Source organism: Cygnus olor, chromosome 3 (assembly GCF_009769625.2).
Source record: "Cygnus olor isolate bCygOlo1 chromosome 3, bCygOlo1.pri.v2, whole genome shotgun sequence".
Taxonomy (NCBI): domain Eukaryota; kingdom Metazoa; phylum Chordata; class Aves; order Anseriformes; family Anatidae; genus Cygnus; species Cygnus olor.
In genome coordinates, this window is record NC_049171.1 from 109,975,733 (window position 1) to 109,989,360 (window position 13,628).

General features: G+C 37.5%; 1 protein-coding gene across 3 annotated transcripts in view; it reads right to left on the reverse strand.

Moving 5' to 3' along the window:
• The window catches only part of LOC121067393 (WD repeat containing planar cell polarity effector), a 150,431-nt gene that overhangs the window by 35,021 nt on the left and 101,782 nt on the right, over positions 1-13,628 (reverse strand). For all 3 annotated transcript variants that reach the window (XM_040551830.1, XM_040551828.1, XM_040551829.1), the window contains exons 15-16: positions 10,691-10,754; positions 4,759-4,861 (exon numbers count right to left, since the gene is read on the reverse strand). In XM_040551830.1, coding sequence (XP_040407764.1) covers positions 4,759-4,861; positions 10,691-10,754 — 167 coding nt within the window. The remainder of the gene's footprint in view (positions 1-4,758; positions 4,862-10,690; positions 10,755-13,628) is intronic.

Genomic DNA, 13,628 nt, shown 5'->3' on the forward strand with positions numbered 1-13,628 from the left:
AACAAGTCATAAAAATATTATGCAGTGAAATAAAAATCATGCCATGAAATAAAAGGCTAGGATTCTTAGTTTACTTGGAATTTGATAGAAACAGAAAGATGTGTGTGTCAAGGGAGAGTAGGAAATTAAGAAGGTTTTGTCATCAGTATCAGAAAGGGTATATGAGGGTAAGGAAGAACTCTATTGCTTGATAGACGAAAGAAGTAATTATGGATCAGAAGAGGAACAACTGGTACCAACTAGGCTAATGCAGGGACTGGGAAGGTTACAAAAACAGGAGGACAATTCTAAATGTTGTTTTGAAACGCAGGTGTGTTCAGGTGGACTATTGGGATCAGGTGAAGACCTGAGTAAAACACAAGCAATTTGGAGGTAGCAGAACGTATGTGAGGCCAGACTGGTGTTTCAGACATACTGTGTGAAGACAAAACACTGTGGCATGTGTAATTACGAACAATCAGAAAGAACGTGTAAGCCATTCAGTGTAAAATACTGTCAGAGAACTGAGAAGAAATGAACATTCTCCACTTAAGGTTCAACCTGGTGACATTCCTTGCCAGTAAGGTGAAACATTTAGGGCCCCTATATTTTGAATGTCATTTTATGTACTGTGTGGGAAATTAGACCTCAATCTTTGTGAGAACTGATAAGATATCCTATCTCACTTGCAAGTATTATGGAATATTTCCAGAAGCATTTTAAAATTCTATTTTAAGTGGAAAAACCTCAAGCACTTTCACGAGACGTTACTGAACCACCAAAATGTTAGTCAGTCTCATCTAGCCTTTCAGAACAATGCTATTATCTCAACATCAGTGTTTTTATTACGATACCTCTGTTAGAAATGTTGCCTAAACATTAGTGCTACTAATATTCTGAATTTAATTCTAAGTAGAAATACAGGGTTTCCCAATTTGCTTTTGAACTATGCAGCAGTTATCTGTCTTGTCACAACATGAATCCCTTTTGGGTAAAAGCTATTGATTTGAAGGTTAAAATCATCTTGCTAGGCCCTAATGTAATTTGTTGGAAGTTGGCCTTGGGAAACTTTCTGACACAGACTACATATGCTCTTCATTGGATATTCATTGAGCAATGATGTCTGAAAGGCTGAGTTCTACACCTCCCTGATCATTATTAGTTTTGGCATTTCTTAACAGGCTGTGCCATGTCAGTTCTTTGCAACTCAAGTTTTACATTTGCAACCTACAGTTTACAGCACCAAGACCATGCAGTCTGCTAGCATGGACAACATTATACGCGGTTACTTCTGGAGCAAACATGCAAGGCTACACCCATGAACAGAATTCATTAGTAAGCCCGCAAATATTGTCAATATGGCAGAAAGTCCTCTCTGTTTTAATACAGTGAAATGAGGTGCACGGAATATAGCTTAGGCAGGGCTAAATGAGAACTCCCTGACCTCATTAAGGAACTCGTAGGTCTACTACAGAAATAATTCAATGGGAAAGCTTTGGCAGAGGTAACGACAAGTGTGGCCACTGGTCTGCCGATGAAATGGGAGTGGGGAAAGAGGAGACTGCTTTTGTATTCTCAGAGATGTACGATACCATTACCCTAATCTTCTCGTGCCTCAAGATGCATTTTCACAGGCTGTCAAACATAAAATTGTATGAGAATAATTTTCTTAAGCAGATTTTAATCAGTTGAACAAAATATCTGATTCTGCCAAAAACATAGGCAGGGAATAGCAGCGAGCTCACTTGACACTTCATCTTGCTCAGCAATATTCTCAAAAAAAACTACTATGCTCTGAAGGTCTATAGTAGTTTTTACCAATGCACACAGTTGTTATTCACTTTGATGGCGACTTCTTGGAAACAGTGTATAGCAAACCATGATCAAGTGTGGAACTGAGAAGAGCTAAAATTCAGAAAATTTTGAAATAATAAATCTATTCTTAGCTTTATCTTGACACAAATCTTGATTTAATATACGTGAGGAATCCACCAGTGATTACAGAACTCTGGATGACATCTATAAATTTAAGTTGAAATTATATTGCCATTTTACATTATTTGGAGGAATTTGAAACTTTTCCAACAGTCTGAGTTCAAAATATATTATGTTTGAAGTAAGCCCTGTACACAGAAATATTCTGACAAATTAAATATATATCCAAGGCAAGACGGAGCACTCTCAGCAGCTTGGGAATTGACCAGAAGCACTGACTCATGTTATTTTCAAGTAGCAGTGAGCTGAGTTTTGGGGATGGGCTAGCTTAGGAAATATCACCAGATGTGGATGTAGGTTCACATTTGTATGGTTTAGGACATAGAGACCAGATATTCCCTAAGGCAGTGTTCACTATAACTGGGACCCAGCAGTACTGATTGCACCTTGTAGTCTCATTTGCTTAGGTTGCTGCCTTCTTGTAGGAGCCTGAAGTGGGCATTCAAGGAGTTTTGGGGTTGTTCTAGGAAATGTGACCATTGGCAAATTGACTTGAAGAAAGCAGGGCCTAGATCATGAGGACTTGGCTTAGGAGATGGTTAGGGGACAAAGACTTGTTGCAAAGTGCATTTTAAAGCTTTTGGCACCGGCATGATTTTTGTTCCCTTTCTCAAAATGTTAGATAAATGCAATAATTTACATTTAAAGCACTTGTTAGTTCTCTTCTGTTTTCATTGTGTTCAAAAAATCCACACTCTGTGACACTTTTTTTGCTAACAACAGTTTCTGAAATTAAAAAAAAAAATCAAAAAGAAAGGACCTTGGAACAAAGTGTAATAAAACAAAACCTGTGGCTGAGATTTTCAAGTGTTTAAGGTGAGATCTGATCTGCAATGAAACAAACTCATGGGAGACTCCTATGTTTGTTTTCATATAAAATGAATTGGATGCAAATTCATTACTGTTAATAGACTGAATCTCACTGACAGTTTGTCCCAGGGGCATTGAATTTACTAAGTATTTTAAATCATCCTGATAGTTAATTATTCAGCAAATGAGAACACTTTAAAGACTTTATCATATAAAATGACTTTAATAATTTATGCTTATGGGGCATTCCAAAGGTAACCGTAGGACTGCTCTGAAGGAGGGGAAGACTGTGTGCCTGCACATTTGTAACAGAGCTGCAGTAACACATTTATTACCTCTGATAGGCTAGTAAGGCACTTGGAATCAACTCAGGTTTCTTCCCTATCCCTCTCTTTGTGTCTCTAACATGGTACAAGGCTCTCAGTAAGCTTGAAAATAGCCTAGCTTCAGAAATCTAATAATAGTGTTAGTTTGCAAGGAATTAAATGAAGACACAGTTTAAGGCTTAATTTTTCTGGATTAAGGCAATTTTTCAAGACTAATAAACTAAGAGAATAGATAATGATCAGAGACGACCTTTCAGTATCTTAGTTATATTAGGTGCAGAGGACACCTCTCTACGAATAAGAGAACAGAAAGCAAGGAAGATGCAATTGTACACTTTAAAGAGCACCTGGTAACAGATGACCTAAACAAATGCCATTTTTGGCAATTCTAGTGGTCAAAGAGCTTGCTCAAAGGCACAGCTGTGGTGCAAAAAATGCTGGAAGAGACTTAGGTTTGAAAATGAAAGATCTGAAGAAAAGCATTCAGGACAGCCGCTGCTTGATTTCTGTTCTGCTGGAGAGGGAAGGACATGATACTGTACTGCATAACCTTGAAAGTCAGGGATTTGTATCTACATATATAGAAACAGCCACATGAACTCACATACCACACCTCTGCATTTCCACATATTTGAATGGTATTTGATTTTACGCTCTGGGTGAACTCTTGGATGTTCAGTTCTTATTTTTTGGTCCTAAAAGAATTCTACATTATTCAAAATCTCAAAGTTTTTCTGACTCCTTCTGAGTTCCAGTCATATTCTGCTTTTTTAGCATGGGGCAAGGACAGAAGCCCAGTGATTTTTTCTAATATTCAAAGATGCATCAAGATAAGCAAAACAATGCTGTGCATATTTTACACAAACATTTCGCGTTCTTTTCTTTATTTTTTTCTCTCTGTCTACTTTCTCTCCACAGGAGGTCAGCTTTCTAGACTCTTGTAGACACTTGCTGCTTGGTTCATGTTACAGGTCTGAATAATCAGAACAATCTACATATTTGTACACATCTCTTCATGACAATTCAAAGGAAACACAAGGAGAAAATGAACGAGTTGTAAGTTCCCCTGTCTGAAAAGATGTTTGTGTTTGAGCTGTTAGTCTAATCCCACAATTTTTGCATCAATACACCTTATGGAACTGCAAGAATCCCACTGAGTATGAAGCAGTTACGTTAAAGCCAGGATCTGAGCTTATGTTATTTACATCAGTAAAAGTTTCCTCCAAATGCTTCCAATGTAATCACGATGTTACTCCAGTTATTGGGACTGTATATACGAGCAAATAGGTGAATGAGATTGCCATACCTGGCCTTTAACATTAGCATGAACAAAGATTTTCCGGTTCAGTTCCTTACCTGAGGGGAATCTGAGTTCAGTTTGCACAGCCTGAACTTTTCTATAGAGCCATAGTATGCTAATCTTTTTTGTTCTGTAGCTATTGCATTGACACAATCCTCACGTGGGTACTGAAAGGCAAAGCTGTCATTTTTATAAGCTTCCCTCTTCAGCTACAAATAAAAATACTGTCTCGCTTTCAAAGAAAACAATACAATTGAACCAATAACCCCCAACAAATATAACACAGTGTTGTACAGGACAAGTATTGATTGAAACAAAAAGGGCTTTTTAAACACCATTAATTCTTACCAATTCCAGTAGTTATTGATTCTGCATCAATGTCATTAGCCTTTTTCTTTGCCACTTCAGCTAGTGCCAATTCACCCTTATCTAATGCAAAGTAATGGATGTCCTTTGGAAATAAAAGAAAAATAAAAGATTAATCTAAAATGAATCTCATAGGTGTAACAAAAGAGAATTTGAAAGAAAGAGGTTCTTTTATTATTTAGATCACAAACACAGATGGAACCGATGAACCTAGCATTACGTTTTAATTCTCTCCCAATGCCCATTTATTATCTTACTTGTGCTGTTAATACAGCATTTCTCGTTAACAATGAATAAAGCACCGACCAACCATGCATCAATAAAAGTGAAGCTGTTGACTCAGCATATGAATGAAACCAATCTGTATGCTTTAAAGGAAATTTTGGTTGGCACAAAAAGAATTAAAAGAGGGTTGCTAGAAAGAGGGTCTCAGTAACCAAAACTAAAATACTGGAACTCTTCTGACTCACAGTCCCCAGGTGAAGTTTTAATGCTTCCACCTAGTACATGAGTTTTGTGGCAAAGCTATTTGAGGACTAGTTTTTGTTTGGAGGTTGTCATGATACACTTACTGTCCTTTGAGTAAAATGTGGTTGTCCTTGTGCTGATATTGGACATAATATGAACAACGATGCTTTCTCAAAGGTTTTAACCTTGACACAGGTGACATGATTCCTGAGTCACTCTTGGGTCTCCTGACCACAAATACATGAGGGGCTTTCCAAAAATGTTGTTGTCTAGCATGAATAGTTGCCAATACTCTGGATCTAATCCTTAATCTAGGGATAAAAATCAGAGGGCTGCAGCAGGGTTTATCATTACATGCTGAACTGCAAGTCTTTTAATTGTGTGTTAACCTTTGAGGTAAAAATCACCTGTATTACATGCAGTACAATTTGCAGGATAATATTTTCCTGCTGATAAATTACAATCTCACTGCCCTTGGGTTTTGGTCCTTTGAAATGTGAAGTAAAAAGTTTTGTCCATTCATCCCATTAATGAAGACACAATTAAACCCTTTCTCCTTCGGCATCAGAGCCACAGACTGTTCTGTGCATGAATTGGGATAGATGAAGTAAGAAGGACAACCAAGAACAACTGACAAAGTTTTTTTTTTCCCCACTTCTTCATTGAAGATGGCAATCAGTATCCAAAGATTTAAGTTATTCCTGGCCATTGTTCTGCACACTATCCACATGCAGGAATTTAAAGGGAAAAGAAGTACTTGCTGGAAACATTGACCCCCTACATACCATAAAAGCAACTATATTCTCAGTAATGCAGAAGATTTCAAGTGAAACTGTCCTTCTCAGTGTGAGTTTACTGACACTTTTATCAACATGAGGAAAACTCTTGGAGAAAAAAAGTGACCTTACTCTAGAAGGAGAAGACAGACAGAAAAATGAGACTAATGGTGGCAGAAAGCAGAAAAAGATGCCGCCTGTATTCTCCCCTCATTTAATTAAAAAAAAAAAAAAAAAAAGAAGCAGCAAACAGAATACTAGGGAAACTGAGACTGATTACACAGGGAAACATGGCACTGGCTTGCAGGATCCTCACAGTCCAAAGCAGACAGCAACATTTTCTAATTACAAATACAGGTGTGACTTAAAAAATGTGCAAGTGTCTTGAGGCGAAGTAATGACTTACGAACTTGTTGCGAACTCTGTACTTCCTCTCTTTGTAAGTCTAACATGGTTGTCAGAGAAAAGGGCCTGAGTAGCAAGGTATGATTTCTATGAAGATTAAACAGTAGATATTGTCAGCTTATTTAGATAACAATAGAAAACCTAAGGGCTCTCCAACAAGTCTGAGCTTACAAAGATTTGAATGTATAGGCAGATTATGTTCACCTATTTAAAATGTATTCTGACAATGATTAATGTCTCTCTTTTTGTAGTTTAAACTAAGGTATTGTATATTTCAATGCATTTTTAAATAATAAACTTGGGGAGGTGATGGAAACAATTGCAGAAAATGACAAAGTGCTTTCAGTGAAGAAGATGTGCACACCTTGTGTTTCAAAACATCTGATACTTTCAGATCTTGGTCTTGGCTATGTTCTCTGTTTTGAAGACATATCCATCACTAACTAATGTGGGCTTTGCAAGAAACGGAGATGTAGCAGTCAGTGGCTTTCTGTGTGGTTCCTCAAGTTTCTGCCATAAAGAATTAAAAAAGAAAAAGAAAAAAGAAAAAAAGAAAGACTTTTCTCTATCTCTAAATGAGCTTTAGAAAGAAAAAAAATACATTTTTTTTAAATAAAAACTACTGGTTAGACAATTTTGGATCAAATTTAGGTGGTCCTCACTCAAATTAGCCAGCAAAATGGAATTTTATAAGAATTTATAACTCTCTGAGTAGGATACAACCAGAAGATAAATAAAAGAAAAAGGAAAAACACTACATTACAGGGTGCCTTAAAGAATGACAGGAAAATTTAAAGAATTAAATTAGCTGAATATTTGTTACAGATTTTTTCACGCACTTATCTAAGAATTTATCAGGTCAAATATCATGTCCCTTTCAAAAACAATGGTGATAATAAACACAATTTTCAGCTGCTTATCAGGAGTTTGCTGAAAGGCTGTATTTTATCATTTAACAGTTTGATTACTTTTTGGACTACTTCCTTTTTACCCTCATCTTTGTGACTCACAGAGCTGGCCCTAGGTGAACAGAAGTCATTTGAAACATCGATGCACATTTGTCTATAGGATATTTCTGGGCAAAATTCCAACACTTCTTCGAAACACGCACTTTCCTCATCAGTGTATCACCCAAGATCTGACACTTTTATTAAAGTGTCTTTTCCTTGCATTTTTGCTACCTTTGGTACGTGGGATGGCCTTTTGAATTTTCAGCAGCTGAGAGCTGGAGCATACTACAAAAGGATTTAAAGCTAACAACCTTTCTACTGCTTGATCTTTTCTGTCACAGATTGGATCAGTCACTGTCCAATAAATGTAGCTGTTGTTCATGATATTATGTCCTTTTCAGTTTTATTTTTTTATTGAACTTTGTAGGAGATGATAATAATTGAGGGACTTAGATGTGACGTGAGGGTAAAGCTTATGGGGAGACACAGCAGTGCCCGTGTGTCTTGTTATGGCATCATACCAGTGACGCTATAGCTATAGGAGTAACTTTTAAGCCTTTTTTTGTTTCTTTTTCATTTTTATGAAATAAATTAGGCCTGAGATAGCACTTCCTCAAACTTCTTTGCATTCTCAAAACAAGTATCGGGAAGGCTACAGAGCTCTCTTTTGTGAAAACAACTTTGGCTCGGGATAATTTCTCCAAGATACAGGACATTTCCTTAGATTCAAAGTGTGGATCCTCTCCAGTCTCTGTTATATCTGCTCTTCTGGATCCTTTCTTTGTTTTTGATCCTTCTCTGTTTCCCTTTAATAAATAACTTTTTTTTTCTCTCTCATTTTCCTTATGTCATCAGGTATCTTCCTTAGCCTACTATTTCTTCTTGAAATCCCATTAAATTAACTAGGAATAAGGTGGCGTCACTCCTAGAGCCAGCTGAGGTTTTATAAACGGATTTGGTTGTTGTGTAAAATGACAGTACAAATAATTGACCTATATATTAGTTATTCGTACTCCACATAATTATAAATACTTTAAATATAGGTAAAGTCAAGTTGTATGTTATTAATTGCATTTTGACCTATATAAACAATATATACAAATTATTCAGTGTTAAGCAGAAGTGAAGGATGCACAAATCTTGCTATGCAATGGTATTATTATTCTAGTACCTAGAAGGACTATAAGTTTTTAGGGAGCAGATTACTTAATTTTACACTGTATTTAGTGCAATAAAGACCAATTCCCTGGAAATTCCTGTGGCACAAATAAATACTTTTTACGAGCTATGCACCTTTAAACTTCTTGAGTCTTGTACTTAGTAGTCCTGCAGCAGTGCCTTTGTTAGTTAATTGTAAAGTTTGTTCATTAGCACCTCACTTAGGTGATGAATTAGCAAAAGGACATTTCCCCAGAGGAGGGAGAGAGTCGACAGAGGATTTGAAGAGGCAGGCGTGTGTGCTGCTTGTTGCATAAATTGCAGGAAACTATGAGGAATCTCAAAGGTAATGCAAGGAAAACAAGGAGAACGTGGAACTGGTTTTCATCTCACAATAATGTAAGTCAGGAGGAACTAAATGGGCATTTATATTTATGCTTGTTTAAGAGCATTGGTGAGATGGGATGGGGAGAGGAGGTGCTGAGAGAAGAGGGAAAATGAAGAAGAGTTGGAAAGGATGGAGCCAATTTCTCTGTTAGCCTTGAGCCTCCTCCAGAAGAAAGCTAGGGAAACTTTTTGTTCAGAGGAGGATACATTACCACTTTGGAGCCACGTGTTGGCAGGCCCTCTCCCACGTTAGCAGCTTTGCACCCACCTCCTGACCCAACGCTGGTGTTTCCCACCTTGGGACAGAGGTGTTCTCTCAGTGCTGTCATCAGCAGAGGAAAGGAAAGAGAAAAAGATTGTGCAGAAAATGCTCTTAGCCCATATAAGAGAGGGCCCTTGAGATGGCTGGCCAAATACTGGGTCATTTGTTCTGCCAGAATGGCTGTCATTACTCTGGGAGGATTTATTATCTGAGTAGTGGGAGAGCCCCCTGACAGAAAGATGTATCCTGCTGCAGACAGTTTACAGTCTGAAATTTATAAATGGCTGCAGTGCTCATCTTGATTGGGTATAAAATTTGCATTGACAAAGTTACATTTAATAAAAATGAAATAAAAAGAGAAAAGGAAAAGGCTGAGCTAAAAGGATGAAAAATCAAGGAGAGTAAATATAAAACATGTAATGAATTTCCTAAAAGTCTGACATTTCCATCACTTTCGTTTGACGCATACTTAGAAAAGTTTATCGCAGTATTCACATCTTTCTAATTAGATGGAACAAGCCAGATGATTAGAGCCGTGAAAAAAACATCAAAAGGTTCACACAACTTTTTATATAATTAGAAGGGAATTTTCATAACCCATAAAAGCAGGATTTAATTGTGTAATTTAACATACAATTTAAATATCAAGATCAAACTAGCAGGGCAAGTGACTTAATGGGATAAATGATATTAACATCTAGTGTCAAAGCTTAATTTAAACAACAGAATGTCTTCATTATGCAAAAGAGTCAAGCAAACGAATCGTTCAAAGGGCCTTTTTTTAAACAAGCCCCTTTTCTATTGTTTCTTTGAAAACAATGAAATCAGCTGTGGAGCAGCAACATGCTGAGAGACTAGGAAAGCATGATTGGCTTTGTCCATCTGACCTCACTGTGACATTGTGGTGCAAGATCTTATAAAACAAGAGCCTCCTGCAGAGCTCACACAGAGGACCTTTTAAGAGCTGGTTAATTTTACTTTTGTAGCTAATTAAATGGGAGGGGGCAGAGAGTGCATGAAATGTAAAAACCCTTGGGTTGATGCTGCTGAGCTTTGTTGTTTTAAAAGTACCTGTAGAAGCGTTCATAATTTGTCACTTTTCACAAAACCCTAAGAGACAAACTAAGAGCATTCAGGATCCCCAGGATATGGCCAGCTCTTGTGTCCTGGACTCAGCAGTTGTACTTCTTAAAGGAACGGATTAGAAACGTATAAGCTTATTAGAGTGAAAGATGACATTCACCCACATCAGGACAGATGAAGAAGGTGAAAGTTCAGAAACATATACATTAATTCCTCAAAAATAAAGAGTAGCCTTTAGGCCATGCTAGGGAAAATGTCAATGACTCTAAAAATACTCAGTTCCCATTGACAAATTTTATGATGGCAAGGGGCAAACGAGGTAAAATAATTCTGTCCAGTATGTTTCTAAGACTGCAAATGACACAGATCCTTTTAAATGTGCACAAAAGCTGACATCTAACATCCTGACAACAGAAAGGACTCACCATAAACAGGTCCCGAGCACCTATGTCAACAGCTAGCAGAAATGCTTTCTCAAATCTCTGATACCTGTAAGAAAAAGAAATAAGTCACTTGCTGAGGGCAATGCAAGAGCTGCATCAAAGTTTGTTAATGGACAGAGGAAATTCTTCAGTTCTCATCAAAAGTGATGCCAAAGCTTTACTGGGGAAAATCAGTATACTCATACTGGGGTTGCAGAACAATAAGGTACCACAGTGACTGCCATTAACCCTCTTCATCAGTATCTCCTGGAGATGCAGTAGAGTAGGAATGGAGCAGTGTGAACGTAGAACTTCCCCTTTACTATGGACCCAGGAGAGTTTTTTCATGTTATACTGAGACACATCAAATGATTTATCACATCATTTTGGTGGGTTGAAGGCTCACTGAACAACAGCTCCTTCCATTTGTAATGACATAGACTGCCACCTTCTTCCTACCCAGTGACCACTCATTATCTCCTGGCAATTAGAGCAAATACCTACATGGGAAGGAGATACCGTTGAAGGCTGTATATATCCTCTCGCATACAATCTTTAGAATACCTACTGAAGCAGCAGAAAAAAAGCCACCCATCAGGAGCTTTCTGAGAATGTATACAGCATCGTACTGGGCCAACATCTCTATTATACTAGATGTACATAACCAGTCTATGACAACCACTCGACACTGGGAGAAAGTGATTCTATTTGTACACATTTTCTCCCACCGCATGTTTTAAATGGTTTAAAAATCCCCACAGAAAATGGATTTGGTGAGATTAATTTTGGATTTGGGAAACAACACAACACCCTTGTCTTATTTCAGTTGCGAAGCAAATGATTGATTCTATGTAGAATGATTTCTATATTTTCCTGTTACTGGTAAAGTTTTCCCTTTTCTCCTGTTCACAGTTTCATAAATAAATCAGCTGTAGATACTTGAAGCCTGGAAAGGAGATGGCTCCTGAACCCCGGTGGGGAAAAAGCAGCATTGTAATTTTTCATTGTGAGGAAGCGTTATTGTCAGCACCATACAGATGCCAGTGCTTATACAGTTCTGCACCTTGCAGCTATCTTAGGAAATGCTGTAGCTCTTCCTAAGGCTGGCGTGAATGCAGAAGAGACACAGGAATCCTCCTTCCCCTTGGTAGGTGAATGAGTTTCATATGATGTACCATTCTGTGTTTCTGCCCAAAGCCTAAGCAGTTTTCTGCCTCCTTCTTGCTACCACAGCCGAATTGCTCTCTTCTCTTCCACTGCACACTTGGAAGGATTCAGCAGGTCATCAGACACAGTCATTGAGGACTTCTCAAGGAATAGAATTCTTGACAAGAAGGCCTAATATGTTAGCTTAAGTAGAAAAGGAAATACACTTTCCAGGTGAGGTTCCTAACACCTGAAGTGGGGAGTCCTTTCCTCCCTAAAGCTAACCTCCCTGCTGTGTTTTCCAAGCGCTAATTTGCAGCCCTCCTCACAGAACCTGTTTAAGGGAGGGGAAGAGATGATGTAAGGTTAACCTCTTGATCGCTGGGGAATGAGCAGCGCCCCGTTGTTTTATCATGCACATCTATGTTTCTGAAGCTTTTCAACGTGCTTTCTGTGAAGGACTTTCCATTAAAATGCATTGTGTTGCAATGCTGCTTCTAAGGCTTTGCTTTAATTAAGACAAATAAGTACATGTTAAAATATGTGTATCTTGAATAGCTATCATGTTTATCTTCTTCTGGCACATTTTTCTTCTCAATTATGGATTAAATATACATTCTTAGTACTTAGAGGCGAAATTGGAAACCAAACAGAAACAGACGAACAGACTTTATGAGCAGCTAAAAAAAAAATCTGCATCATGATTTGTTTTTTCCAAAGTTAGAACTATACAGACTATTTGAATGATATTTGCTTTAGCAAAGCAAAAATGATTGTAACCAAAAAACCGTGAAGTAACTTTTTCTTGTGATTGCCCTGCAGAATGGGACCATGGACCAAAAGCTGTCAGTTCTTTGCTGTTTCACAAAGGTTTCATCTTTTTTTCCTTTAATTGACACATATACTTTTGTCTCATTATGGCCCCTATTCATAAAACTGTGAAGTTGGCTCGTTATTTTCAGAGCTATATTGAGGGTGACAAAGAAAAAAATAGTACCCAATAAATGCTCTTCACTAACCAACACAGCTGCAAATAGCGATCACAGATACTTCATAAATTATTGCATATAATCCATATTATACATGGAATTGCTTTACAGTAAGGAGGAAGTTTCAAACAAGGGTAACAAGTTTGCATTTCTTAGGTAAACAGTATTAAATAAGTCAAGAATGTCTAGTATTTTTAAAAGCTTCATTAGAAAAAAATTACTATTTTGATTTTTTTTTTTTTGCATGGAAGTCGTGTTGCTTTTGTTCTACAGAAACAATTAGAGAGAGCCCTGTACAGCAGGAGAGAACTAATAACAAACTAATAATACCTCTTTTACAAACACATTTTGTTGTGGGAAGCTTTATTGCTATTGCTCGCATATTTCACTTACAGTTTATCAGCTCGTCAAACCAAAAAATCCTCACATCAAAATACTATCCCTTTTGTTCCCATGCTACAAATACAAGGTAAAATATCTGCTTTCTGAAATGGCACCTACAGGGTACTGGTCGTGAAGTGAATGTCCTCCCCCCCCTCCTCCACCTTGTTACTTATTGCTTGCTTCACAATAACTCCAGCAATCAAGACTTATATGTCTCTTGAAAACGAGAGATAAGAAAATCTGCCTGTAAACCATGAAGTTCAGCCACTTGTTTGGTCAAAGTGATAGCCAACATAAATATGACCTTCAAGATTAAAACCCTCAAACTGCGATTAACTATACAGGTCAGATAGGAAAACATTTCTCTGTGAGCTGTTGAGCACATACAATATTAAGGTTAAATTCCCATAAAATAAAATAAT